General features: G+C 35.8%; 2 protein-coding genes, 1 non-coding gene and 1 pseudogene across 3 annotated transcripts; 3 read left to right on the top strand and 1 right to left on the bottom strand.

The window, feature by feature from the left end:
• Window positions 1-3,947: 3,947 nt before the first annotated feature.
• LOC148779992 (U6 spliceosomal RNA) lies at window positions 3,948-4,053 on the bottom strand. Its single transcript, XR_016043469.1, has one exon. It is a non-coding gene; the product is annotated as a U6 spliceosomal RNA (small nuclear RNA).
• Window positions 4,054-5,652: 1,599 nt separating this feature from the next.
• On the top strand, window positions 5,653-9,235 carry LOC18428000 (UDP-glycosyltransferase 83A1). The gene is made up of 2 exons (XM_006837040.3): window positions 5,653-6,451; window positions 8,122-9,235. Exons 1-2 carry the CDS (start codon window positions 5,953-5,955, stop codon window positions 9,012-9,014), a joined length of 1,392 nt encoding a protein of 463 aa, XP_006837103.2. The 5' UTR covers window positions 5,653-5,952; the 3' UTR covers window positions 9,015-9,235.
• Window positions 9,236-10,973: 1,738 nt separating this feature from the next.
• Window positions 10,974-14,902, top strand: LOC148779991 (UDP-glycosyltransferase 83A1-like; annotated as a pseudogene).
• A 2,604-nt stretch (window positions 14,903-17,506) lies between these two features.
• Window positions 17,507-20,461, top strand: LOC18428005 (UDP-glycosyltransferase 83A1). The gene is made up of 2 exons (XM_006837045.4): window positions 17,507-18,129; window positions 19,370-20,461. Exons 1-2 carry the CDS (start codon window positions 17,634-17,636, stop codon window positions 20,251-20,253), a joined length of 1,380 nt encoding a protein of 459 aa, XP_006837108.4. The 5' UTR covers window positions 17,507-17,633; the 3' UTR covers window positions 20,254-20,461.
• The last annotated feature ends 5,909 nt before the right edge of the window (window positions 20,462-26,370 follow it).

Below are 26,370 nucleotides of genomic sequence, written 5' to 3'. Positions count from 1 at the left end.
ATGCAAAGATATATGTGGTTCAGCAATGTGCCTACGTCCACGGGAGATGAGAGTTTCTTTACTGGCAATGGAGAATAGGGTTACAATAGCGCTTTTCCTCACGTCTCTCTGTTATCTCTGATTACAAAGAGATCTACGTTTTTCCCTTTCATGTCATCGTGGTAGCAAACCCTAGAACGTGGAATAACCTAGTAGGCTCTGATATCAAATGTTGTGAGCACGGAAGCAATAAACCCGATGGGTCAATATTTGGCAAATACAGTATGAGAAATAAAGTATGAAACCCACAAATATATCATGTGGTTCACCCCAAAAAGGCTATATCTATAGGCATGACAAACTGAAATCCACTATATCAATGAAAGTTACTTCAAATATTTTGGAACAAACCTCGACAAAAACACAAGTCGAGCAAACCCTTTTAAACCACTCTCACTTCTTTCTCTTTACTTCTGGCAATATCGATAACACTAGAAAGAGACACGAGAGCAACGAGAAACAGACTTTCTCTCTTATTAAAAGGGGAACAACCCAAAATCTAACCGTTTCTCTACATGAAACAAACAAGCATCTCAATCTTCGGAAGTCCAAAAAAAACACCATCACAATATTTCTATCCAAATGAAGTTTTCTTCTCTCTATAAGGAAACTGCATCTTATTCATAGGAGGCTCTAGCTGCCTCCCTCTCTCCAAAAGAACTACTATTCCTATATGGTGACCCAAATAGGGCACACAAATTCTCTGCACTTTCATCCTATATATATTAATTTTGGTGGATGTGAAACACTTGCACATTTATGGCGTATTTGTTGGAAGTCCTGTGTTTGATAACAAAATATATATTAGGGAAATTATCAGAAGCAGACCTTAATTTTTGTTTAATTGGAAAAAAAACCTTCAATTTTATAAACCTCATCCATAACTTTTTTTTCTCAATTTTGACATTTTTACTAAAATAGCCTTCACAGTAGACCTATTACCGTAATGACTACCACATTACAGTATTTTATGATATGGCTTTCATTGTAATATGGCTATCGTTAAGGCTATTTTAGTAAAAAACTATATAAAAACTTAAGAAAAAAAAAGTATAGACGAAGTTTTATTATGATATAATTTATTATGATATAATTTATATATTAAATATATTATTTAATGTATATATGAAATATTATATAATATATATTATGTAAATATTTGACAGTGAATAGTAATCACAAACACTAATTGACAAAAACGTTCGGAGAGTTTAAGTGCCTAACCCCTCCGTCCATGAACTTAAACTTTCTCATTTTAAAAAGAAAAAGGAAACTTTGGGAAAGTATTAAGAACGTTTTCTTTCTAAACGTTTACTTTTCCTGCGCAGCCAAACGCAGAACTGTTATAGAACGTTATCTTTCTTAACGTTATCTTTCTTAAAGTTTTCTTTCCTGCAAAACAAGCACTACCTAAGGAACTTCTAAAAAGAATCTTACTAGTTTTATTAAGGCAATGAAAAGACAATTGTGACTACATTTTAGGAAATTCAAGCTAATATAATTTTTCAGTTTGTTGTATTAAAAAAATTTATTCTTAATATTTTACACTCACGTCCTTTTTATCTTTTTATCTATTTTTCTTAATGTCCTTAGTTCGAAACTAACGTATTCCTTTTTTAATCGAGTGGCCAACTTGCAACTTCAAGATTCGAACCTACTAATTCATAAAACTAATTAGTTCGGATCTCGAAATTATGAACTTGAAGTTTTGAATCAATTTGGAAATTCAAGTTCCAAACCGACAAAACTTAATCTTTTGTCTAGATAACCGGTTAAAAACTTCTAGTACCAAACTCGATAGTTCAAAATTTAGTTGGTTCAAATCTTGAAGTTTCGAACTAACCACAAGATTAAAAAAATAAATAAATCAAAATTTGGAGTTTCAAACCACGGTATTTATGAAAAAATAACAAAAAAAAAAAAGACAAGAGTGTACTTGCTTTTTTAACAACACAATATAAAAGAGGTATTAGCTATTTCCTTTATATTTTGTTTGAGGTATGTCCGCATAGTCACAAGACACAACTATCGTCATCAACATCTCAAGTTTAGTTGATTCAATAAAAAAATTTCTTTAGATTTTTTTTTAATGAGTCACACAATCCACGTATCTCTCGTAAAGTCCTTTTTTTTTTTCCCGCAATTTTTTAGCATTTTTAAGCTTATGGAGGATTCAGGGAAGTCCCTTAGGACTTACCCAAATTACTCAACTCAGGCAAGGGCCGAGTTCTGAGCCGTAGACACGTTTCTTAACGTTGACTCAAATTACTTCTTATGTCGAAATATCTCTTTAAAATTTCCCTGTTGAAATTGTTGTGCATAAAAAATTGATTCTTGGCAAATAAAGTACGAGAAATAAAACATGAAACATATGCCACAATAATACAAAGATTTACGTAGTTCACCTAGGGCTACATCAACCGGCGAAATCTACTATACCAATAAAAGCTATATTATAGATTTTGTGACATAGAGTTACCAATCTAACCCTCGAAAACCCCAGTCGAGCAACACCACATGTCGTTCTTCCTTCTTTTTACTTCTGACAACCATTACAGACAAGATAGAGACGCGAAAGCAATAAAAATTGACTTTCTCTCTAACTAAAAAAAACCACCCAAAATTTCTATAGGAACCTCTTCTCTACAGGACGAACTATTACAATATTTTTCTCCATACGAAGCTCTCTTCTCTCTAAGGAAAAGCATTGCCTTTCAAACAAATGAAACCCATGGCTCTCTCTAGAGGAAGCTATCTTTCCCATATGGTGACCTAAATAGGGCGCACAAATTTTCATTCTCTTTGATCTCATATATAAATTAGGAATCCGCACTAAATGAAAAACTTCATATAGATTTCACACATATCTAAAAATCAGAAGATATACGCTAGAGTTTTAATCGTTTTAGATTTCTATTTTCTTTAAAAAACTTATCAATATCAATTTGGATCCACATGATATGCGATTTTTTTATCTAATTGTGGATATGACCAAATCCAACTGAAATCTCTCTCAAATTCCTTGTCAAAATCTCTCTTTCTCTCTCTCTCTCATCATTTACAAAAGTACTTGCCTTGACCTCATGGTAAAGTGCAATTAATTTGAGTAACAGGGAATTTGATTCCTCAAAGTAGAAAAAGATAACCTATTGAATGCAAAGTCCAAAGCTGAAAAACCACGAGAAGGTTGGTATCCCATGTTTATCATGCACAATAAAAATTGTTAATACCAAGATCACTTCAAAGGAATTAGTTTAAAACAAAAATCACAATTATTTTTTGGTGCATAGTTACAAATATCATACTAAATTGGTCAATAATCAGTCGGACTGCCAATCAATGTCTTGGATGATTTGGTTCAAATGAAAACCAGATTTGTCCAACAACAAGTTTAAATCAATTTTTGACAATTTTTAATGTATTGGATAAGTACAATTTGACCAATTAAACCAGTTAAACAGCTTCTTCTTCTTTTTTCCATTATATAATTTTTACTAGTTTTCTTTATTCTTTTTAAATTCGCTGTAACCGATTCAACCAATGGTCAAACCGGTTCGACCAGTGGTCCGGTGGCCACCCTAATCCTGATAACAATGATTTGGTGTGCTTCATGTGCATCCAAGAGGCATGTCGCAGCGGGTTCTGAACATCATCTAGACTACCACAATCATTAATATGCTAAATAATCAAAAACTAAAAGTGACTTATTCTGTATATATCCTTTTTGATACACCCATCATCATATTTACATTGTTTTTAAGCTTCAAAATCGTAAATATGAGGCAAGAATGAATTTGCAGCAATTTGAAATATATTTGGGAGTCCTCAAAACTCTTAGGACAGATATACAAATTGTCTCACTCACTAAATATTTTATTATTATTATTTATTTAAAAAATATAATCCATATAAGTTAGGAGACAAATTAATATTTGTGTGTCATCTTCGAGCTGGGGCCATGCTAATCTTCTCTGTATCATTCCAACTTTTTCGAATTCTTCCAAAGTGACAAGAGCCAGATTAATATTTTAAAGAACCAAGGCCGGATGATAATAACGAAGTTCAGTAAGTTGATTCAAAGCCGGATGATAACATTGAAGTTTAGTAAGTAGATTCATGGGAAAAGGACAAGAGTGAGAAAACTAGAAAAGCAAGACAAAACATCAATACTCCTCCACCCACGCCATACACTAACGCCAAAAGATTATATACTCTCGCAGGAGTATATCATTCGTTCACTTCTTGTCTTTTTCCTTTTTTTTCTTTTTTTTTTTCTGTTTTTATTCCTGTTCTTCTTATATGTTTACAGTGAGAATGGAGGGCGGGACGTTATCTATATCTTTCATTCACTTTTTTTAAGTAAAACTCATTGTAAATATATTTAGAATCCCAAATTTTAGGAATGTAAAGCTTAGTGACTAATCCCAACAAAAAGAGGAAAAGAGAAAAATATATATATTGAGAAAAGATGGGATTAGCCCACTAGCTCATATGAACACATGAGTCCAACGTCCCAGATTGATTCTGGACCAATCTGATGATCACGGATGTCCGGTAGTGTTTGAATTTTAGTTTTTTTTTTACAAATCCAAATCACTTAAAATTTTATGCGTAATAGGTAAAACTTTAAAAAATATCAAAAAAATATTTTACATGAAATAAATTTACCAAAATACCCTCGAAAAGCTTTAAGGGGTATTTTGGTCATTTTTTTCAAGAATAGTTTTTAAAATATTTTAATTAGGTGCGCCTTGATGAGAAGAACACATATCTAAAATTTCAAGTGATTTGGATTTGTAGAAAAATAAAATAAAATTCAAGCACTACTGGATATTGGTGATCGTCAGATCGGCCCAAATTTAATTTAGGACGTTGGGCTCATATCTTCATATGAGCTAGTGGGCTATATATATATATATATATATATATATATATATATAAGTTTTTAATAAGGTTGCAACCTTAAAATGTAAAATCACAGATGCACCTTAAAAATCTATCGGAAATGTTGTTTCAATGTTGAAAAAACCCTCTAATCGATCATCTCAACATTGATATGTATGAATATGAAAAAAAAAGTTTTTGAGTACCGAAAATAGTGTATCTTGCAATACATTATTTACACTGTCCATTTTCAAGATTTTCATATATTTATAGATCTACTTGATTTTAACCATTTTTGGATTTCAAAATTTTCTAATTAGGTATGAAAACAGATTTTAAGATAATACTAAGAATTTTTTACTATAAAATTACATGTTATGATAAAATTTTAAGGTGCGCCTTAATTGGATTGTTTGAGGTTGCAACCTTATAGAAACCGCACCCATATATATATATATATATATATATTGAGAAAACTATATTAGCCTGGGAAAATGATATCCTAAGATTGAAAAACTTCTCCAAATTTTCAAACTCCAAATCTAAATATTAGGAACTCAAAATATTGTGTTCTTTCCTTTTATAGAAGTACTCCTATAGTTATTTAAAATGGATTCCAACCTGTCTTTTCCTCGAGGGAGTAAGTGTATAGTTTGATCCCTCGGGAGTTTGCTACAGACACAAATTAATGTGCACGCTTCAGCACAATAGACAAAGGCAAGTAGGAGTTGGAATATCCGATGTGCTTACAAAGTTACAATGCTATTTAGTCTTCTACCCGTTGGCTGTACCTTGCATTAGAGCTATATATCATTCTTATGAGCACTCCAAGTGCATAGAAAAAGGAAATTTTAGCATCAAAGAGATATGAGACTCAACTCATTTATAGAAGTAAGATTGTAGAGCTCTACATTGTTCATTTCAAAAAGAAAAAAAAAAAAAAATTCAAGAGAAAGACTAACACTACCATCTCCACACACATAAAGGTGTGTGTGTGCGTACGGGTTGGTTGAGAGGGAATCCAAAGCCATGGGTGTGCCACATGCACTTGTGATCACCTACCCGGCACAAGGACACATCATACCGATGATGGAGCTCTCGTACCGCATGGTCGAACACGGCTTCTTTGTCACCTTCGTCAATACTGACTTCACCCATAAGCGTGTGCTTGATGCTTCCATGAAGGCCCATCCCCAAAGCCATCCCAACAAAAGCACCGAATCCATCAGACTTGTGTCCATACCTGATGGTCTCGAACCCGATGCAGACCGCAACCAACTTGGTGTGCTATGTGATGCCATACTGAGCTCAATGCCTAATGCACTAGAAATGCTCATAAAGGATATCAATGGCTTAGAAGGGGATAGTGTCACATGCGTTGTGGCCGATGTGAACATGGGGTGGGCACTCGATGTAGCCAAGAAGCTCGGCATACCGAGGGCAGCAGTATGGCCAGCAGCTGCAGGGTGCCTTACAACGCTTCTCAGGTTTCAAGAATTGATCCAAAAAGGAGTGATTACCGAAGAGGGTGATTTTTCTAGTCCCTTTTCTTTTCATTTTTTCCCTTCTTCCTATTTTTCGTTACTTGTGACTTCTCTTCAGTAGTCATTACCAATTATAGGTCATTTTAACTCATATTATCGGAACGGAACATATACAATACAACCATGTCCTTTCAATATAAGAAGGTCACAATCACCTTGAGCAGCATAATGCAAAATTAGGCAATTGGGGGTTTGCCATTAACTACACAAAGTTCGAGAAAAAATTTCTTGATCTTTGTGCAGAGATATGATACCTCAGACCATCCTGTTTTTACCATCTAACAGCAAGGAATAATTGTGGCATTCTTTTACCACAGGTTATTCCCACCAAAACGAAAAGATGGTGATCTATCCATCTAAGCCAGGATTATAAGACTTATAATGTAGAGGAACGATTATATGAAAGCGGGCTTAAATGATTCCCACTAGCCAATGCATTTCTAGGAGTGGGCATCACTTAGGATTTAAAAAGAAAATACGATAATTTCTTTTAAAACCAAAAAATATAGCATAGACATGTCCTTTTTGTAATTCAATTGCAGGATTCGAACTTAAGACATAGAATTGCAATCATCAACGCTCTTAGTTAATCAAGGCCCAAGCCCCAATCCTCACCAACCCCAAAGACATATATAGACGGAAAAGTATAGAATGAGACTGTTTACATTGATACAAGGTGGTCACATTAATCTTGATCATTGAATGTGAAATTGGGTGGCTGCAATTATTTCATTGACTAAGCTCAAACTTCAAAAGAACTTTTCTCAAACTTTGTGACACATCCAAGCTATCAAATTTCACATCAAATAGTTGTAAGGAATTGTGACCACCTTCTATCAAAGGTAAATGGTCTCATTGCATGCAATCCCTATAGACTGATGTGCCTTTTGGTTTCAATTAACAGTGGATCACAAGAAATGAAAGCAAAAATGAAATTTTTATCTGCCTTCTGATCAAGAGTGACCTATTCCCATGGATGGTCCAATAAAAAAAAACAAATGAGGGAGTGAACATCATGTTCGAGCAACTGCATGGATGTACCCCACTCCTCGATTCGACTGCCCAAGGAAATGGACGATCTAGATGACCTTAATTCATGGAAAGTCGTTGAAATTGGACTGTTGCATTTGTTTCACCTATGATAATGGGAATAGGAAATATGCAGTATGATTCATGAGGTCATGATAACAAAATGACCGTGCGGGTTATCACCATCTAATCAAATAGGTTGGACGGTCATGGAGGGAGAGTAAGACATACAGATCAATAAATGACCTGTTTTGTGGGACCTTATCTTGCTCCATCACCGCCCAACCCATTGCCCGAGATGGTGATAACTGCTAGGTCATATTGTTATCATGAACATATTGATCATGTCATATGGGCCCTATATGAAATGCGTAAGACATCGACCCACACCATTGGTGTCGATATGAACCACAATCACAAGACAAATGATGAGAAAATTTTGATTAAGATACGAATCATCTCCACCATCGGTCATAAGCCTCCTCAGATGGTAATCAGATCAATCACAGTTTTTGTAGGACTGGATCTCATAGCAGCATTCTTCAAGAGACTGATATGAGATACAAACATATAACATTTGTAATAGTACTGTAAGTATAGTAATCAGCCAGTTTCACTGTGACAGGTGAATTGCTTGACACCAATATGGTCCGATTCTCCCCAAAGATGCCCCTCATGGACCCCAGACACTTTGCATGGCTCTGTATCGGCGATACTGCCGAAAACAAGGTCATCTATCGATATGTAAATGTTAACATTAAGGGCCTAGAAGGCGTGGAATGGCTCATATGCAACTCATTCTATGAAATCGAATCCCCTACCTATGACATCTTCCTGAACATCCGCCCAATTGGTCCACTACTTGTTATAGGCAGCCAGCCTACACAACCAAAACCAACTTCTCTTTGGACAGAGGATAATACATGTCTCGAGTGGCTCGACCAGCAACCTAACAATTCTGTCATATACATATCATTCGGAAGTTTCACAATCTTCAATGAGCGCCAATTTCTCGAGCTTTCGCTCGCACTGGAGAACTTGGGTAGGCCATTCCTATGGGTAGCTCGTCCTGACCTCGTTGATAGGTCTGGAGCGGATTACCCTGAGGGGTTCTTAGGTCGGGTGGCTGCCTATGGGAAGGTTGTGGGTTGGTGCCCACAAAAGAATGTGTTGGCCCATCCTTCTATAGCTTGTTTTGTGACCCACTGTGGTTGGAACTCGACTCTTGAGGGGCTTAGCAATGGTGTGCCTTTCATATGCTGGCCTTACTTTGCTGACCAGTTCTTGAACCAGACTTACATTGTGGATATATGGAAGGTTGGGGTGGGATTGAAAGCCAATGAGGATGGGCTGTTCTCCAAGGAAGAGATAAAGAGCAAAGTAGAGGAAATGCTGGGTGATGAAGGAATAAGAGAGAGGGTTCTGAAACTCAAAGAGGAAGCCATTAGGAGTGTCACTGAGGGACCTTCAATGGAGAATCTTAATGGTTTTATGGAAGCCATGAAAGGAAAATCATAAGGTATTGTCCTTGGGAACCTCTCTCTTGCATAACTAGGAACCCCATGACATGTAATTGATATCATTACATAATTCATGCAATGCTTTTGAGACAGAGACAGGTCATGTCCGTTCTAATGAAGGAAGACAAAGATTAGAAAGAGATTAAAAGATCATTTGACCATGTTTGTTTGTTGTTTGTTTTGATGAATGAAAAGAAACAGCCTTTGCAATTTCTGTTACCACTCCTTCTACTCATTCCTTCATTTAAGATTTTCCATTTAATGAAATTGAAATTACTTTCATTACTTGTTTATATTAGTAGGCAAGGTTTAAAAAAAATGGATATGTGACCTGATTGCCCCTCTAGATTTTAGATCTGGTTCGGCAATATGGTTTAATAAACTGGAAATTAAAAAATAATAATAATAATAATAATAATAATAATAAAATATTTAAGTGAGGCCAGTTCTCTGACAAAATGGCTGGTTCGGTCAAAAAACCATATAGAACCGGCGAAAACCTTCCCTAACTATTTGTTTCTAGTCATTTAAAACATAAAAAATTAAAAAAATAGTGTGGCCGGTTTTGACCAGTTCTATTAGAGAATTGGTCAGTTTTGTCAGAGAACCGGCTAATTCATTATGGCAACCAACCAATTCCCAATATTTTATAGTATCCAAATTGGCATGACCGATTCTAGATCGAGATCAACTAGTTCTAATCCCTATCACTAATTTTTCAAACATTGTCAATAGGTACATAAATCTATTTGGACGGTAAGGAGTCATTGTCTATTCTAGAGTGAAGGAAAATGTAACGGGGAATGAGTTCATGCCAAGGTTGTACACTAATATCACAAAACCATTTTTAAAAACCATGTTAGAGTCATTTAGTTGACAACATTTTTTATATATACACTCTTTTTATTCTAAAGAACAATCACCAAAAAAACAAAATTTGAAAAAGTGTTTTTTTTAGCCCAATTAATATAGATCATCCATTTTAGTGAGATGTTTAGATATAGGCCGCACAATGAATTTTTTCTTTCCAAAATTTTTAAGTATTATTATCATTAGATTAATAATACGACAAAAGAAAAAAATGATTTTGAATTTATTAAGGCTTGGATATTGAAATTCACCAAAAAGATGGTCGAGATTCATTGTTGGAGCACAACAATTTTGATCATATATGAGGGGTAAATTTTATTTTATTTTTTTTGAAGAAAGAGTGTGTGCAAAATTTAATGTCATAAACTTGTCAAAAACATGATGTTCTAGAGATAGGGCAAATTTTATTTTATTTTTTTTGAAAAAAGAGTGTATGCAAAATTTAAGGTCATAAAATTGTCAAAAACATGATGTTATAAAGACATGTATAAATGACATGATGAGATGAAATCATTCCCCAAATGTGATAGATTTTTTATTTTACTTTAGGAACATACATGTGATTTTGCTACTCTCTGAGGCTTCAACGACTTTAAGGAACAAACGTGTTGTGATTTGCCATCCTTTGAGGCTTCAAAGTCGCTTCTAACGGTCCCAGTACGCGATTTGAATTTTGACGAGTTTCGGTAAAATTTGGGATCATCGAAATTTCGGTCTAAATTTCGGCAGCCTTCGAGTAAATCTTGGCTCCTCTCAAACAGCACCCTTCTCTCTCTCTCTCTCTCTCTCTCTCTCTCTCTCTCTCTCTCTCTAAAGACTCCCAGGCAGATAAAGACACTCTAGAGAGTGAAAGGGATCCGGTTTCTATGCGGTGCATATGTTGAAATACAGGTTTATTAATAAATCTATTTTTGAGATGGATATTTGGATTTAATTTTTAAAAATATGTAATTTCTAACATCGAGATCATTAATATGGAAAGAAATAAGTAAATTTTGAAACTAAAAATAATAATTCTAGCAAGAAAATAGTTTGACCGTTAGTTTCTACTGTTTTTAGATGAACACCTTCTTGCATCAATTTTTAAGATGGATGTTTTACACTTTCTAGACTACATATGTTGAAATACGGTCCAACCGGCATGAAACAATTTTTCTAAAATAAATACTATACTCATACACATCACATCAAAAGAAAGAGAAAGGAAAGAGGGAGAGATGGGCAAGCCCCATGCACCGGTAATCAGCTATCCAGCCCAAGGCCACATTATACCCAGGATGGAGTTCTCGAACCGCATGGTCAAACACGGCTTCACCATAACCTTCGTTAACACCGATTACAACCACAAGCATGTCCTGGAAGCGGCAAAAACCCATCCCCAAGATCCGCCGGGTGATGGCACTGGACCAGTCCGGCTAGTCTCTATACCTGATGGGCTCGTGCCTGGTGCACCTGGTGCAGACCGGAACCAACTCGGTCCACTTTTTTAGTCCATTCTCAGCTCGATGCCCCATGCTCTGGAAAAGCTCATAGATGACATCACAAATGTACAAGGGCTTGAGCTACACTGTGTAGTGGCTGGTGTGAGCATGGGGTGGGCACTCGACGTAGCCAAGAGGCTTGGCATTGCTCGAGCTGCAGTCTGGCCTGCGGCTACCGGGTGCCTAACAATGCACCTCAAGATCCCAGAGCTGGTCCAAAATGGGGTCTTATATGGTGCGTGTTCTTTTTCGTTTCTCTTGGGGAAGTGACACAATACCCTTATTTTGCTACTATGTTTAAAAAATCGTTGACCCAAGCTCGGACTTGCCAAAGTGACTAGGTAGGGTGTTGGATCTTAATGAAAATAACTAAAACTCAAGCAAGTCTTGTTGAGTCCTAGTCCCTAGTAGTGTTTGACCACTCGAGTGCCAAGTAGTCGGGCCGAGTACTCGGGCTCAGCAACTTGGCGAGCCCAAGTTATCCCTATTTGGGTGCCCACTCAGAGATAATTAAAAATATTCAACAAAAAAAAAACTTGAAAAATAAGAATTTATTTGTGTTATACTAATTTTATGTTTTTTATTATTTTGACAAAGACGGGAAAGTGTTTTGAATCTTTTGATCATAAATACTTTTTTTTATACTTTTTTTTTTTCTGAATTATTTCAACAATACCCCTCGTCACAAGTTGATTTTATGAAAATATATTGTTTTACTATTTTTTTTAACTTCATTTTGAAGTCGTTTCTTAATTTTATTTTAGACATACATTTTTTATCTTATAAGATTTTTTATTTTTAAATATTTTTTTAGTTGCTACAGTACTCAGCACTACTCGAGCCCAATTGTCACCTCGAGTAGAGATCTCCAACACTGGTCCCTAGTGTATTTTACCTACGCCATGTTGGACTGTCAACTCAGGTGCGTCAGTGGTTAATTCGGGGCCCTGGACCGTCGTGAATCTGAGCCCAATCACTTGTTTCCAAACAATGATATGGACCAATGTTCATGGATGGGGAATTGAAATTCTAGCAGTAAATTTTGGCCCGAACAACACGATCCATGTGGTCCTTGTAGCCCCATGAAATATCACCTTCCCATTGGTGGCTTGGAAGCTGATAGAAGGGAGTGCCTCCTTCCATCACCATCCAATCAGTTGATTGAATGGTGATAAACCACATGACCATCATTTTTATGTATAGATATGGGTCATATCATATTTCCCTTTGAGTAGTTTTTGCTTTCTCATCGCTATTTTGGGTGGGTATAGGAAAAGTCATGAAAATCCCCTGGATTTTTCGTTATATCATGGATCGTTGGGCATGCACTGTCTATTTTCCGACTAACGATGAGGGAGATTAACTGCACCAAGGTGAATGCCTCTCATTAGGGACTAGGTCCACCGTTTGGCGATGGCAATCAATACCCCACTAAGGGCATTCTCGTCTGACGCCCTCGTATAATGTACTCATGTTGTGTGGGATAATGGTTTTTGTTGTTTCTCCCTTTTAAATGTGAATCACCTAGAAATGAAACTCAAAACGTCATGTTGTGGCACCTTGCCACCCTGAACACCCACACCGTCATGATTCTTGTTGTTTTTCAACCTTTTCTCCATTAGTCAAGGTGCCATTGGGTCCTTGTAAAGCCTTTCCTTCAATATATTTCTGATCAGATCAAGAAGATGAAACACCTTACCTTTGTTTTTTTCCTCTGGCTCCCACCTATGTTCAAAACGTTTTCGAAATTTTTAGGTTTATGGCGCAACAGAAGCATGATCCAACTCGCCCCAAACGCACCCCTCATCGACCCGAGTCACTTCCCATGGCTTTGCATCGGTGACACCACGGATCAGAAGGCCATCTATAGATACTTTTGCCAATTAATCTATAGCCTTGAAGGAGTAGCATGGGCACTATGCAACTCCTACGAACTCGAAGCTACAGCCTTCGACTCATTCCTTAATCTCTTGCCAATTGGTCCTCTACTCCCAAGCAGCCACCATGGCTAACCACCTTCACTTTGGACAGAGGATGAAACCTATCTTGAGTGGCTCAACAAACAGGTTGAACTTTCAGTCATCTATGTTGGATTTGGTGCTATCCAAAATCACGAACATAAGCAAAACCCATATTATGTGAGATTAAGATTGATATTGATATTGATAAGTTCTCTAAAGGAAATAGAAATCCAAAAATAATTAGGACTCTTGAATATATCTCCTAATCTTTTGAGTTATATGTACTATCAATTGGAAGTTTCCTCTTTAGTATGGATTCCTAATCTTTATATATATGAAATGAAAGTATAGGGAATTTTCATATGCCGTATTTGGGTCACCATATAGAAATAGCGGTTCCTCTAAAGAAAGAGGGAGGCAGAGCCTCCTATGCATAAAATGCAATTTCGTCTTAGAGAAGAGAGCTTCCTATGGAGAAAAACATTGTGATGTGCCTCCTATAGACTCTTGGAGATTGAGAGACTATGTGCCTCCTGTAGACTCCTGGAGATTAAGAGGCTTGTTCCTGGAGATTGAGAGGCTTGTTTCTTTTAGACTCCTGGAGATTGAGAGGCTTGTTTCTTTTAGAGAAGCGGCTGCCATTGAGATTTTGGGTGGTTTCCCTTTTAGTTAGAAAACAAGTCAGTTTCTCATTGCTCTCGCGTCTCTTATCTGGTGTTGTCGATAATGGTTGCCATAAGTAAGGAGAAGGAAGGGAGAGTGGTTTAAAAAATTTTACTCGACTTGGGTTTTTTGTCGAGGTTAGAGAGGTTTGTCCCAAAATCTTTGATGTAACTTTCATTAGTATAGTGGATTTCAGTTTAACCTACCTGTGGATGTAACCCTTTAAGAGTGAATCACATAAATATTTGTGTTTTTGTGGTATATATTTCATATTTTATTTCTCATACTTTATTTGCCAAAAATCAATCCATCGGGTTTAGAACTTCCACGCACAACAATCTATGTATCCTTTGGGAGCTTCATGCTTTCCGACAAACGCCAACTTCATAAGCTTGCTTTCGCCCTTGAGAACTTAAACAATCCTCTCCAGTGGGTGGCCCGACCTGACCTCATCGATAAGGCAGGGCCAGCTTACCCGTTGGGGTTCTTGGATAGGGTGGGGGCCCATGGCAAGGTGGTGGGGTGGTGCCCACAAAGGAAAGTAATGGCACAGCCTTCTATAGCTTGTTTTGTGACCCACTGTGGTTGGAACTCGAACCTTGAGGGGCTTAGCAATGGTGTGCCTTTCATATGCTGGCCTTACTTTGCTGACCGGTTCTTGAGGCAGACTTACATTGTGGATATATGGAAGGTTGGGTGGGGTTGAAGGGCAATGAGGATGGGGTATTCTCCAAAGACGAGATAAAGAGCAAAGTAGAAGAAAGGCTGGGTGATGAAGGCATAAGATATAGGGTTCTGAAACTCAAAGGGGAAGCCATTAAGAGTGTCACTGAGGGATCTTCAATGGACAATGGAGAATCTTAATGGTTTTATGAAAGCCATGAAAGGAAATTCATAATTTTAGGGTCCTTGGGAACCTCTCTCTGGCACAACTAGGAACCCAGTACATAATTCATGTAATGCTTTTGAGAGAGAGACAGGTCATGTCCGCAGCGGCGCAGATAACAATTAGAAAGAGACCATGAGATCATTTGAACATGTTTGGTTGTTGTTTGTCTTCATTTAAGATTCTTCCTTCAATGAAATTGAAATTGCTTTCAATGTTTGTTCGTTGTTTGTCTTCATTTAAGATTCTCCATTTAATGAAATTAAAATTCCTTTCAATACTTGCTTAGATTAGTAGGCAAGGTTTTTAAAAAAATGGATCGATGACCTGATCGCCCCTCTGGATTTCCAATTTGGCTCCGCAATCTAGTTTAACAAACTAGAAATTTTAAAAAATTAAGTGAGGCCAGTTCTCTGACATAATAGTTGGTTCTATCATAGAACCAGATAGAACTGGCAAAAATCGGCCCCAACCATCTGTTTAAGGCCATTTAAAATTTAAAAAAATAGTGGGACCAGTTTGATCGGTTCTATTAGAAAATCGGTCAGTTTTGTCAAAGAACCAGTCGGTTCATTGAGGCAACCGGCCAACTCCCAATATTTTACTGGATCCAGATCCGTCTGACCGATTTTGGATTCAGATCAGCTAGTTCCAATTCCTATCACCGATTTCTCAAACATTGTTAGTAGGTATTCAATCTATTTGGACTATAAGGCGTTATTTTTTTTTCTACGGTGAAGGAACAGGAAATGAGTTCATGCAATGGTTGTATAGTAATATCATGAAACTATCTTTAAAAACCATGTTAGAGTCATTTATTTGACAACATTTTTTAGATATACACTCCTTTAATTGTAAAGAACAATCACGAAAAAGCAAAATTTGAAAATCCCAATTAATATAGGACATCCATTTTAGTGAGATGCTCAGATATAGGCTGCAGAAGGATTTTTTTATTTCCAAAATTTTTGATACTATTATCATTTGATTAACAATGCTACAAAAGGAAAAAATGGTTTTGAATTTGTTAAGGCCTAGATTCTAAAATTTACCAAAAGGATGGTCGAGATTCATTGTTGGAACGCAATAATTTGACCATATCTAAGGTGCAAATTTTATTTTATTTTTTATGAGATTGATTGTGAGGATGAAGAGAGTGTGTGTATGAAATTTGAGGTCATAAAAATGCCAAAACTATGGTTTGCTAGAGACGTGTATAATGACGTGGTGGCATAAAATCTTTCCCCAAATGTAATGGAGTTTTTTATTTTCTTTAGAAGATAATAAGAACTATTAATTCCCTAAAAATTGCCAGCGCAATTAGTAAAATCATCAATCATTATTATTTTTATAAATTTAAATTACTTGAAATTTTAGTCGTATGTTTTCTTTAAAATAAAATAATCCAATAAAAATATTAAAAAAAAATATTTCGTATAAAATAAATTGACCAAATACCCCCAAAATATTTCAAATGTATTTTGGTTAATTTGTATTTTATTAATTTTTTTAAATATTTTTATTAAGTGCACCTTGATGATAAGAATAAACTCCTAAAATTTCATGTAATTTAGATTTGTAGAAAAAAATTAAAATTAAAATACAAATGAGGTCGTGGCCGTCAGATCGGCTCAGATTGAATCTGGGTCGTTGGGTTCATATGTAGTTATAGGCTACTGGGCCTACGCCATCATTTCCTTATATATATATATATATATAGGGTGCTCACACTATATAGAGCATTTTATAATTATACTCAACAAATTTTGGACATTTATATACCTTTGTTTTGTAACACAATAGTTTATACAACTCACAAAAAATGTATCATTCTTAATAGCTCGTAATTTTTATATAAATTTCTTCATCATTACTATTAATATCATCCTTTGGCTCATTCAATGAAACTATGACTTTCATCATTCTCGTACATTTTATTATATACATTCAATATGTAACTTTAAAGGTAGTTAATTTCTTTGATGGAAAAAAATATAACAAGACAATTAATTTTTGTTACAAAGAGGTCATAATTACTTTTGATAATTGGATCCGAAACCGGGCAATAGGGTTGTCTTATGTTCTCAAAGTTGAATGTTCTCAAACGGGCAATAGAGCTCCCTGACAAAACCAGCCAATTTCCAATAAGACCCCCCAAAAATGAACTTTTTGATTGGCACTCCAAAGAATGAAAACCCCATCGATGCGCAATGGATGAGACCCAATAATAGTAATGGGCAAGGCTGATAATTTTTCGTATCAAGTCCGAATCCACCCAAATCTGGATTTGGATCCAAACATTTTGGATCTTATCAGATTCGGATTCAAATCTAAATCCGATATATTATTTGTCTGCATCTTATCAAATCCAAAGTGTTTAGATCTAGATTCAAATCCAACACTATAAAAGATCTAAATCCAAATCCTGATCGGATCCAGATCCGAATCCACCCGATTCCCATGAAAATGCAATTGTGCCACGTGCAATCGTATGGATCCACCACGAAGAAACGTGTTGTGATTTTGCAACTCTTCAAGTCTCTTGAACCATTTTAGGAACAACGTGTTGTGATTTGCTACTCTTTGTGGCTTCAACTGTCTTCAACGGTCGTAGCACGCGAAGCGATTTGAATTCGGTAGAAAAGTTGTAAATTCGGAGGCGGCTCCTCTCAAACGGCAACCCCTCTCGGTCTCTCTCCGGCTCCCCTTTATACTCACACACATCAAAGGAGGAGGAGGAGGAGGAGGAGAGAGATATGGGCAAGCCCCATGCACTGGTGATCAGCTACCCGGCCCAAGGCCACATTACACCCATGATGGAGTTCTCGAACCGCATGGTCGAGCACGGCTTCACCATCACCTTCGTCAACACCGATTACAACCACAAGCGTGTCTTGGAAGCCGCAAAAGCCCATCCCCAAGATCGGCCCCGTGATGGCACCGGACAAGTCCAGCTAGTCTCCATACCAGATGGGCTTGAGCCTGGTGCAGACCGGAACCAAATCGGTGCACTCTGTGAGTCCATGCTAAGCTCGATGCCCCATGCACTAGAAAAGCTCATAGATGACATCACAAATGTACAAGGGCTTGAGCTACACTGTGTGGTGGCTGATGTGAACATGGGGTGGGTACTCGACGTAGCCAAGAGGCTCGGCATTGCTCGAGCTGCGGTCTGGCCCGCGGCCACTGGATGCCTAACATTGTTGTTCAATCTCCCAGAGCTGGTCCGAAATAGGGTCTTACATGAAAACGGTGTGTGCTCTTTTTTCTTTCTCTAAGGGGACTCACACAATACCCTACTTTTGCTATTGTGTTTGAAAAATAGGTGACCCGGGTTCCGACTTGCCAAAGCGACTTGCCAGGGCGTCGGGTCTGATTGCAAGGCACTGAAACTCAAGCGAGTCTTATCGAGTCCTGGTCCCTAGCGGTGTTTGACTACCGGGTCTGAGTGCCGAGTAGACAGGCGAGTACTCAGGCTCAACACCCTAGCGAGCCTACGTTACCATCTACTTCCGGATATTTAAAAAAATTTTAAAACATAAAGAATTTATTTGTGATATATTTTTTATTATTTTGACTTAGGAAATGGTTTTTTATAAATACTTATTTTTATATGGTTTCATCGTTTTTTTTATTATTTCAGCAATACGCTTAGTCACAAGTTAGATTTTTTAAAATATACATTTTTACTACTTTTTTAACCTTATTTCGAAGTGGTTTTTTAATCTTACTTTAAACATACATTTTTATTTTTAAAAATTTTTTTTTTTTTTGTAATTTTATAAATATCTTTTGGTTGTTGCCGTACTCAACACCGGTATTCAAAAGAACGAGTCTGGCTGACTAATCGGTCATGGGGGAACCAAGAGTCCATCTGATGATGTAAATCAATGCCCCACTAAGGTAGGCGCGTTCTCGTTTGGCGATCCTTGTATAATGTACCTATGCGGTGTGCAATAATAGTTTTTGTTGTTTTTTCCTTTCGAACATAAAAATGAAATCTATAAACGTCATGTTGTGGCGTTCTGTCGCCCTGAACACCCACAACTTCATCATTCTTTTTATTTTCAACCTTTTTTTTTCATTAGTTAATGTACCATTGGGTCCATATAAAGCTTTTCCTTCAATACAACTCCGATAAGACCAAGAAGATGATCTACCTTTGTTTTTTCCCAGTGATAAGATGGCTCCCATCTATGTTCAAAAAGTTCCATAACCGTTTCAACCACTTCTGCATCTTTTTCATTTTTTTTTCCTGCAATTATTCAATTAGGCATTCATTTAATCATATAATGTACCACAATTATGTGTTGATAATATAAAAACAGTTGAATTATTTCAGCAATTATGGAATTTTTCTACAAATATAAAGAGAACTATGTCTTGGACTTTTAAGTGTCCACTTGATGGCCTCAAGAAGATTCTCTTAGGCCCTAACAATGAAAAAGAAACAGAGTGATGCTTAGGGATGACAAGATTTCTGCAATTGTAGGTTTATTGCGCAACAGAAGCGTGATCCAACTTGCCCCAAACACGCCCCTCATCGACCCGAGTCACCTCCCATGGCTTTGCATCGGTGACACAACAGAACAGAAGGCCATCTATCAATACTTTTGCCAATCAATCAAGAGCCTTGAAGGAGTAGAATGGGTACTGTGCAACTCTTTCTACGAACTCGAAGCTGCAACCTTCGACTCATTCCATAATCTCTTGCCAATTGGTCCTCTACTCCCAAGCAACCACCATGGCCGACCAACTTCACTTTGGACAGAGGATGAAACCTGTCTTGAGTGGCTCGACAAGCAGCCTGAATGTTCAGTCATCTATGTATCCTTTGGGAGCTTCACCCTCTTCGACAAACGCCAACTTCATGAGCTCGCTCTCGCCCTTGAGAACTTAGGCAGGCCTTTCCTGTGGGTGGCCCGGCCAGACCTAATCGATAAGGCAGGGGCAGCTTATCCAGAGGGGTTCTTTGATAGGTTAGGGGCCCATGGCAAGGTGGTGGGGTGGTGCCCACAAAGGAAAGTGTTGGCACATCCTTCTATAGCTTGTTTTGTGACCCACTGTGGTTGGAACTCGACTATTGAGGGGGTGAGCAATGGTGTGCCTTTCATATGTTGGCCTTACTTCGGGGACCAGTTCTTGAACCAGACTTACATTGTGGATATATGGAAGGTTGGGATGGGACTGAAGGCCAATGAGAATGGGGTATTCTCCGAAGAAGAGATAAAGAGCAAAGTAGAGGAATTGCTGGGTGATGAAGGAATAAGAGAGAGGGTTCTGAAACTCAAAGGGGAAGCCATTAAGAGTGTCACTGAGGGATCTTCAATGGAGAATCTTAATGGTTTTATGGAAGCCATGAAAGAAAAATCATAATGTAGGGTACTTGGGAACCTCTCTCTTGCATAACCAAGAATTCCATTACAGGTAATTGATATCATTACATAATTCATGTGATGCTTTTGAGAGAGAGAGGTCAGGTCCGCAGCAGCGCAGATAAAGATTAGAAAGAGATCATTTGGACACGTTTGTTTGTTGTCTGTTATGATGAATTAAAAGAAAAAGCATTTGCAATTCCTGATTCCACTCCTTCTATCGCATTCCTTCTTTTAAGATTCTCCACTCCTTCTATCGCATTCCTTCTTTTAAGATTCTCAATGTAATGAAATTGTAATTGCTTTCAATACTTGTTTAGATCAGTAGGCAAGGTTTTGAAAAACGGATCGGCAACTTGATCGCCCCTTTGGATTTCCGATCCGGTTTGATAGACTGGCTATCTAGTCTTAAAATGCTAGAAATTTAAAAATTTTAAAATAAAATTAAGTGAGGCCAGTTCTCTTCTCTAACATAAGGGTTGATTATGTCATACAACCAGATAGAATCAACCAAAACCAGCCCTAATCGTTCGCGTCCAGTCATTTAAACAATGATAATATAAATAAATAAATAAAAACTAAAAAAAACAATAGGGCCAGTTTTGACTGGTTCTCTCAAAGAACCGGCCGGCTCATGGGGAACCACCAATACCCAATATTTTACAGGATCAAGATCAACTTGACCAAATCTTGATCCAGATCAGCTTGTTCTGATCCCATTCGTAGATTTTTCAAACATTGTATGTAGGTATTCAATCTATTTGGACTATATGGAGTCATTGTCTATTCTTCAATGCAAGAAAATGTAATAGATATTTTTATTTTCTTTAGAAGATAAAATATATATATAAAAAAAAAAATCCAACTCACAAAAATGTATCAATTTTAATTCCTTGTAATTTTTATACAAATTTCCTTCATCATTACTATAAATATTGTCCTTCGGCTTATTCAATGAATTTATGACTTTCGTTCTCATACACTTTATTATATACATTCAATATAATTTAATGTGGTTAATTTCTTTGGTGGAAAAATGTATGATAAGACATTTTACTGTTGGTACAAGGTGACAATTAATTTGGTAGTTGACAATAGGTTGCATGATCAAAAAAAAAATTTATATTTGTATTTACGAAGCTATCAAATTGTACTTTTGTCGATCTAAATGATTGTGGCCCCTTTCTACCAAAAATTACACTTTTTCACTTACACATTTTAGCGCTAGGACACCTTCATAGAAATGAAGGGGGGAATTCTTGAAATTCTTGTTATATCCCAAGATATTTTTATTGAAAGAAAAAAAAAAAAACAGATTTGTTTGTAGTTCATTACCTTGAACAATTGAGGCGATTAAGTCGGTTCCCGTTGATGCATCCATGATTGGAGAATTCCCATAACTCACAGGATTCAATGTTAAGGGCAAGCTTTCTATGTTTCCGTATAAAAGTTATATACTTCACCTATCCAACTGTTCATTCTGAATGGACGGTTGAGATAGCGTTAAGCTACCGATCACAATTTCATGTCTATGCACTATATTATTTTTTAAGTTTTTTTTCTACAAAATACTGTGACGCCAAATGTTGGGCCATCTACACTCGCACTTATAAAACATATATATATATATATATATATGAAAAAGTCTTCCTAATGCTTATCGGCGAAAATGAATAGTGATTTCACCTACTTTTATCACCGTCTAAGTTTCATCGTACGGTCCCGATAGTTCGGTAGTATTTTATTTTTCATTTTCTTTTCTATAAATTGGAATGACCTGAAATTTGGAGAGTATATACATCTTAATGAGGTGCATCTAATAAAAATATAAAAAAAATTATCCATGACAAACAATAGACCAAAATACCCCTAAAAATTTTTAGGGGTATTTTGGTCAATTTTTTTCATGTAAAATATTTTTTTTATATTTTTAGAAGATTCTTCTATTTTTGATGAATACATATTCCAAATTTTAGGTCTTTCAAATTTGTTAAAAAAAATAAAAAATAAAATACTACCGGACAATCGTGACCGCACGATGAACTTTGGACGGTGATGGGAGTAGGCGAATTCACTGTTCATGTTCGCCTATAGGTGTTGCGTAATATTTTCCTATATATATATATATTCTCAAAAAAAACAAAATGACCAAAATACCCCTAAAGTTTCAAGGGGTATTTTAGTCATTATATTTTATCAAAATTTTATTTTTACTATTATTTTTAGGTGCACTTAATTGAGAAGACATCACGTATTAGATTTCATATTCATATATTTTATAAAAAAAAATTAAAAATAAAATACTCTAAGCATCAAATCTATAGCAAACGATCAATGGCTCACTTGATCTAAATTGAACGGCTAGATCAAAAGAGAAGTATATCTTATACGTTGTAGGGGAAGTAGAAAAACATTTCCCTTAATTGGATTTAGCACTCAACTTTTTAAGTTTATCAATGCCTATGAGTTAGTCCTTAGTTTTCTAAAAAAAAATTAAATCATTTTTTATATTTTTATTGAGTGTGCCCGACAAAGATTCAAGTACGTTCTGATTCATTGTTCGCAAAACCGGCCGGTCCAAACCGGAACCGGCTGGTTAGATCGGTACCGGCAAGGTATCGATTCCGGTTAAGGCCGGTTTTGCGGTACTACTCAATAAGCGCTCATCTTCAAAAAAAATTGGTACAAAAACCGACCGGTTTGATATCGAACAGGCGATAGTTTCTAAAAACCTGCCGATTTTCAGCTTACCGGACCGGTTCGTCGTTATAGCGGCGTTTTATGGTAAATAATAGTAACTTATAAATAACGACGTTATTTTAAAATTCAAACCGTTATTTGTAGAAGGAAAACTGTGAATCCAAATTTCACCATTTTTTATTCGGTTTGCGGCAATATTTTGGTTTTTTTTGTGTTTTAATGGTTTAAATCACTATATAATGAATCTAAAACAATAAATTTGGATTTAAACATTGAAAAAAACGAGTTTCTTCACTTGAAATGATGGATTTTTTAGGTTTTTGAAAACTTCCGCCATTCTTTCAATAATCTCCTCAATACCTAATGATTTTTCAAGAAAGTTGAGGGGTTTGATTGCTATTCGAAGCATTTACTAGATTCAACTTTAATTTGATCATAAAACAAAAAAATAAAGGGCTTATTTTAGCCCGAATATTGCTACTCCAAGAACCTGTGTTCTACCCAAAAACGTAAATTTTTTTGGTCATTTATTGGTTTTTTTTTATCAAATTAAGTTATATATTTCAATAATTGAGGCTTTATAGCTCAAATAAAAATACTATGTTTATTTATTATTGAGTAATTTTTTTTATATCAATTTTTTTGTTGCATCATATAAAATTTTATAGATCTCAAATTTCCGCATTTTCTTCAATTAAATAAAAAATAGCGAATATTTTTTTATGATATTGGGTGCGTTTGAAAGATGATCGAAGCTTTTACAATGCATTTATATTTATTTTTTCGATTATCCAAACATTAAGGGTCATTTCTTGCTCGAAATGTTGCTTCATTTTTTGGGTTTTTGAAAAGTCGATTTTTCTAAAAAAGATATTTTGTTGAAGAAAATTATGTTTTTTGATAAAATTGAGAAGTGTTTTTCTATTTTTCTTAATAAATTATTTTTAATAGAATTATGAGTTTTTAATAAAATTACATTTTTTTTATGAATATCGGAAGTGTTTTTTATTTTGCTTAATAAAATTATTCTTTTGATAAAATTACTTTTTGATGGAATTAATTCTTCTTTTTGATAAGTGAATGAATGTCGCTCGATTTTTTAGTTATCTTTTTTTTTAAGTTGATATATTTATATTTGTAATTATGGAAATAGGATATTTTGTTTTTTAAAGTGCATGTAAAAATTATGGTTGCTTTATGTTTAATGAAACACTACACCGTCTTGTATGTGCTTTGTTCTTCTCTTTTTTCTTTATTTATTTTTTGTGTTCATTCTCTATCAAGTTTTTGGAATACTATGGAAATAGCCTTTAAAAGATCAACCATTTTTTAAAAAATCGGCCGATTAACTCGGGATCAGTCACTAGCCGATTCTGATCTGGCCCGATTCCAGAGAGAGAGAGAGTTATACAAAGATCTTAATTTCAAATCATCCCTCATTTGAGAAATTGATTTTTCCAAAAAAGAAAATTTTCATTTTGCTCAGTAAAATTATATATTTTTTTTAGCAATATGGGAAGTTTTTTCTATATTATATGACAAAAATATCCTAAACTATTTTCAAGCACAGGACCATAGTATTCGAATATTACTTTATAAAAAGTTGTTTCAATTTTTTTTTTGTAAAATAAGTATATGTAATAAGATATTATACATTTAGTCTAAGTATTTTTAATATATATTTTTTTAATTTTTTGGGTGTTTTTGACCTATTTTTTTTAAAAAAAAATCTACTTGACCAGTTAGTCCAATTAACCGCCCCGGTTAATCTAGTTCCGGTTCAAACCGCTCCCAACCCCATATACGGTTAACAGTTCCGATTCGATTTTACGAACAATGTTCTGGCTTCACATGAATAAAGTTTGTAAAAAATAAAAATTGGATTTGTGGCCCGCATATCCGTTCACATTCAACCTAAACTATTTAAATGGTGCTTGTGCACCATTCCAAGTGTCCATGTGACTATTCGACGTGAACCCTTTATACTATTGTAAAATACAGTGTTTTAAAACATGGTTCGTGACCCTGATTGCCAATCCTAAAAACTGTTCTTGACTAGTGGATTGGCTATTCGAATCACCGATCTGACATAAAACTGTGAAAAAAACTAAAAACAATTAAAAAATAGTAGGGCCAGATTGGCTGATTCCCTATAAAATTGACCAGTTCCCAATATGTGGTGGGAATTGAGAACCGGCCCTACAAATTTTCGATTTGAATCCGGTCTTATCGTGCTTTTTAAAACCCTACAAAAACACAATTTCTCGATTGGCACTTCAAGGAAGGAAGACCCCACCGATGCGCAAAGGGTGGGACCCAATATTCTCGATTGGCACTTCAAGGAAGGAAGTCCCCACCAATGCGCAAAGGGTGAGACCCAATAATGGTAATGGGTGGGGTTAAGAATTTTTCAGATCGGATCCAAATCCAGCCAGATCCATATCTAAATCCAAAAAGCACATTGGATTTGGATTTAGATTCAGATCCGATCAGATCCAATCCAAAATGTTTGAATCTGAATCCCGATCCAAAAGTATCTAGAGGATTTGGATCCAAATATGGATCCAGATTGGATCAGTTCCCATTAAGATGCAATTGTGCCACATGCAATCATATGGATCCACCACTTTAGGAACAAATGTGTTATGATTTGTGATTCTTTGAGGCTTAAAGCAGTGTTTTGAAATACCACTCGGCCAAGATACTCGGATTTTGGCCGAGACGAGATTTTTTTAGCTTGGCCGAGACGAGTTTTTTTTAGCAAGACTGAGTAACTCCTCTGAGTTAAGCCCTATTTTTAAAAACTAAAAAAATGGTAGAATAGATATATTGTATAATCCGCTCATATTTTACATTAATTGTTGAATGGCATAGTGGATAGGTTAAGCTCTTGTATTTGCTTTTTTAACACTCTTTTCTTGGGTTCGATCCCCATGACCACATTCTTTTTAAGCTCTTGTATTTGCTTTTTAACACGTTCGCTTTTTATAGTGTTAAAAAATCGGCCAACTAAATCAGAGTCGGTTAACGGTTGATCCCAAGTGGGCCTGATTCCAAAGTTTATGCATTCTACAATTTTCATACAATGCACTAATCGGCTGATTTGTGCATTAACCGATAATTTGTTGTAAAGATCGATGGAGTTATGTATTGTTACAGTGCAGGATTTTGTAAGCCTCTTACTATTTTTTCAATGCAAGCCTATATCATCTTCTCTCTCGATGTTTTAAGCTTTATTATTGCTTTTTTTTTTCTTTCCAATATTGGGAAGGGAGAGTGAAAAAAATATCTATCATGTAGATGGAGATTTTTGTCTTATAAAAAGTATATAAAACCTCACCCCACCCTTACCCCCAACTCTCTGCACCAACAACAACTTACCAGTCCTTTTATCTTCCTCCATACTTCTGCAGCAGCA

The sequence above is a fragment of the Amborella trichopoda genome, chromosome 10 (assembly GCF_054954075.1).
Source record: "Amborella trichopoda isolate Santa Cruz 75 chromosome 10, AtrichopodaSantaCruz75HAP2 v2.0, whole genome shotgun sequence".
NCBI classification, from domain to species: domain Eukaryota; kingdom Viridiplantae; phylum Streptophyta; class Magnoliopsida; order Amborellales; family Amborellaceae; genus Amborella; species Amborella trichopoda.
Note: the sequence above shows the minus strand (reverse complement) of the source record. Positions and strands in the feature narration are given on the sequence as shown.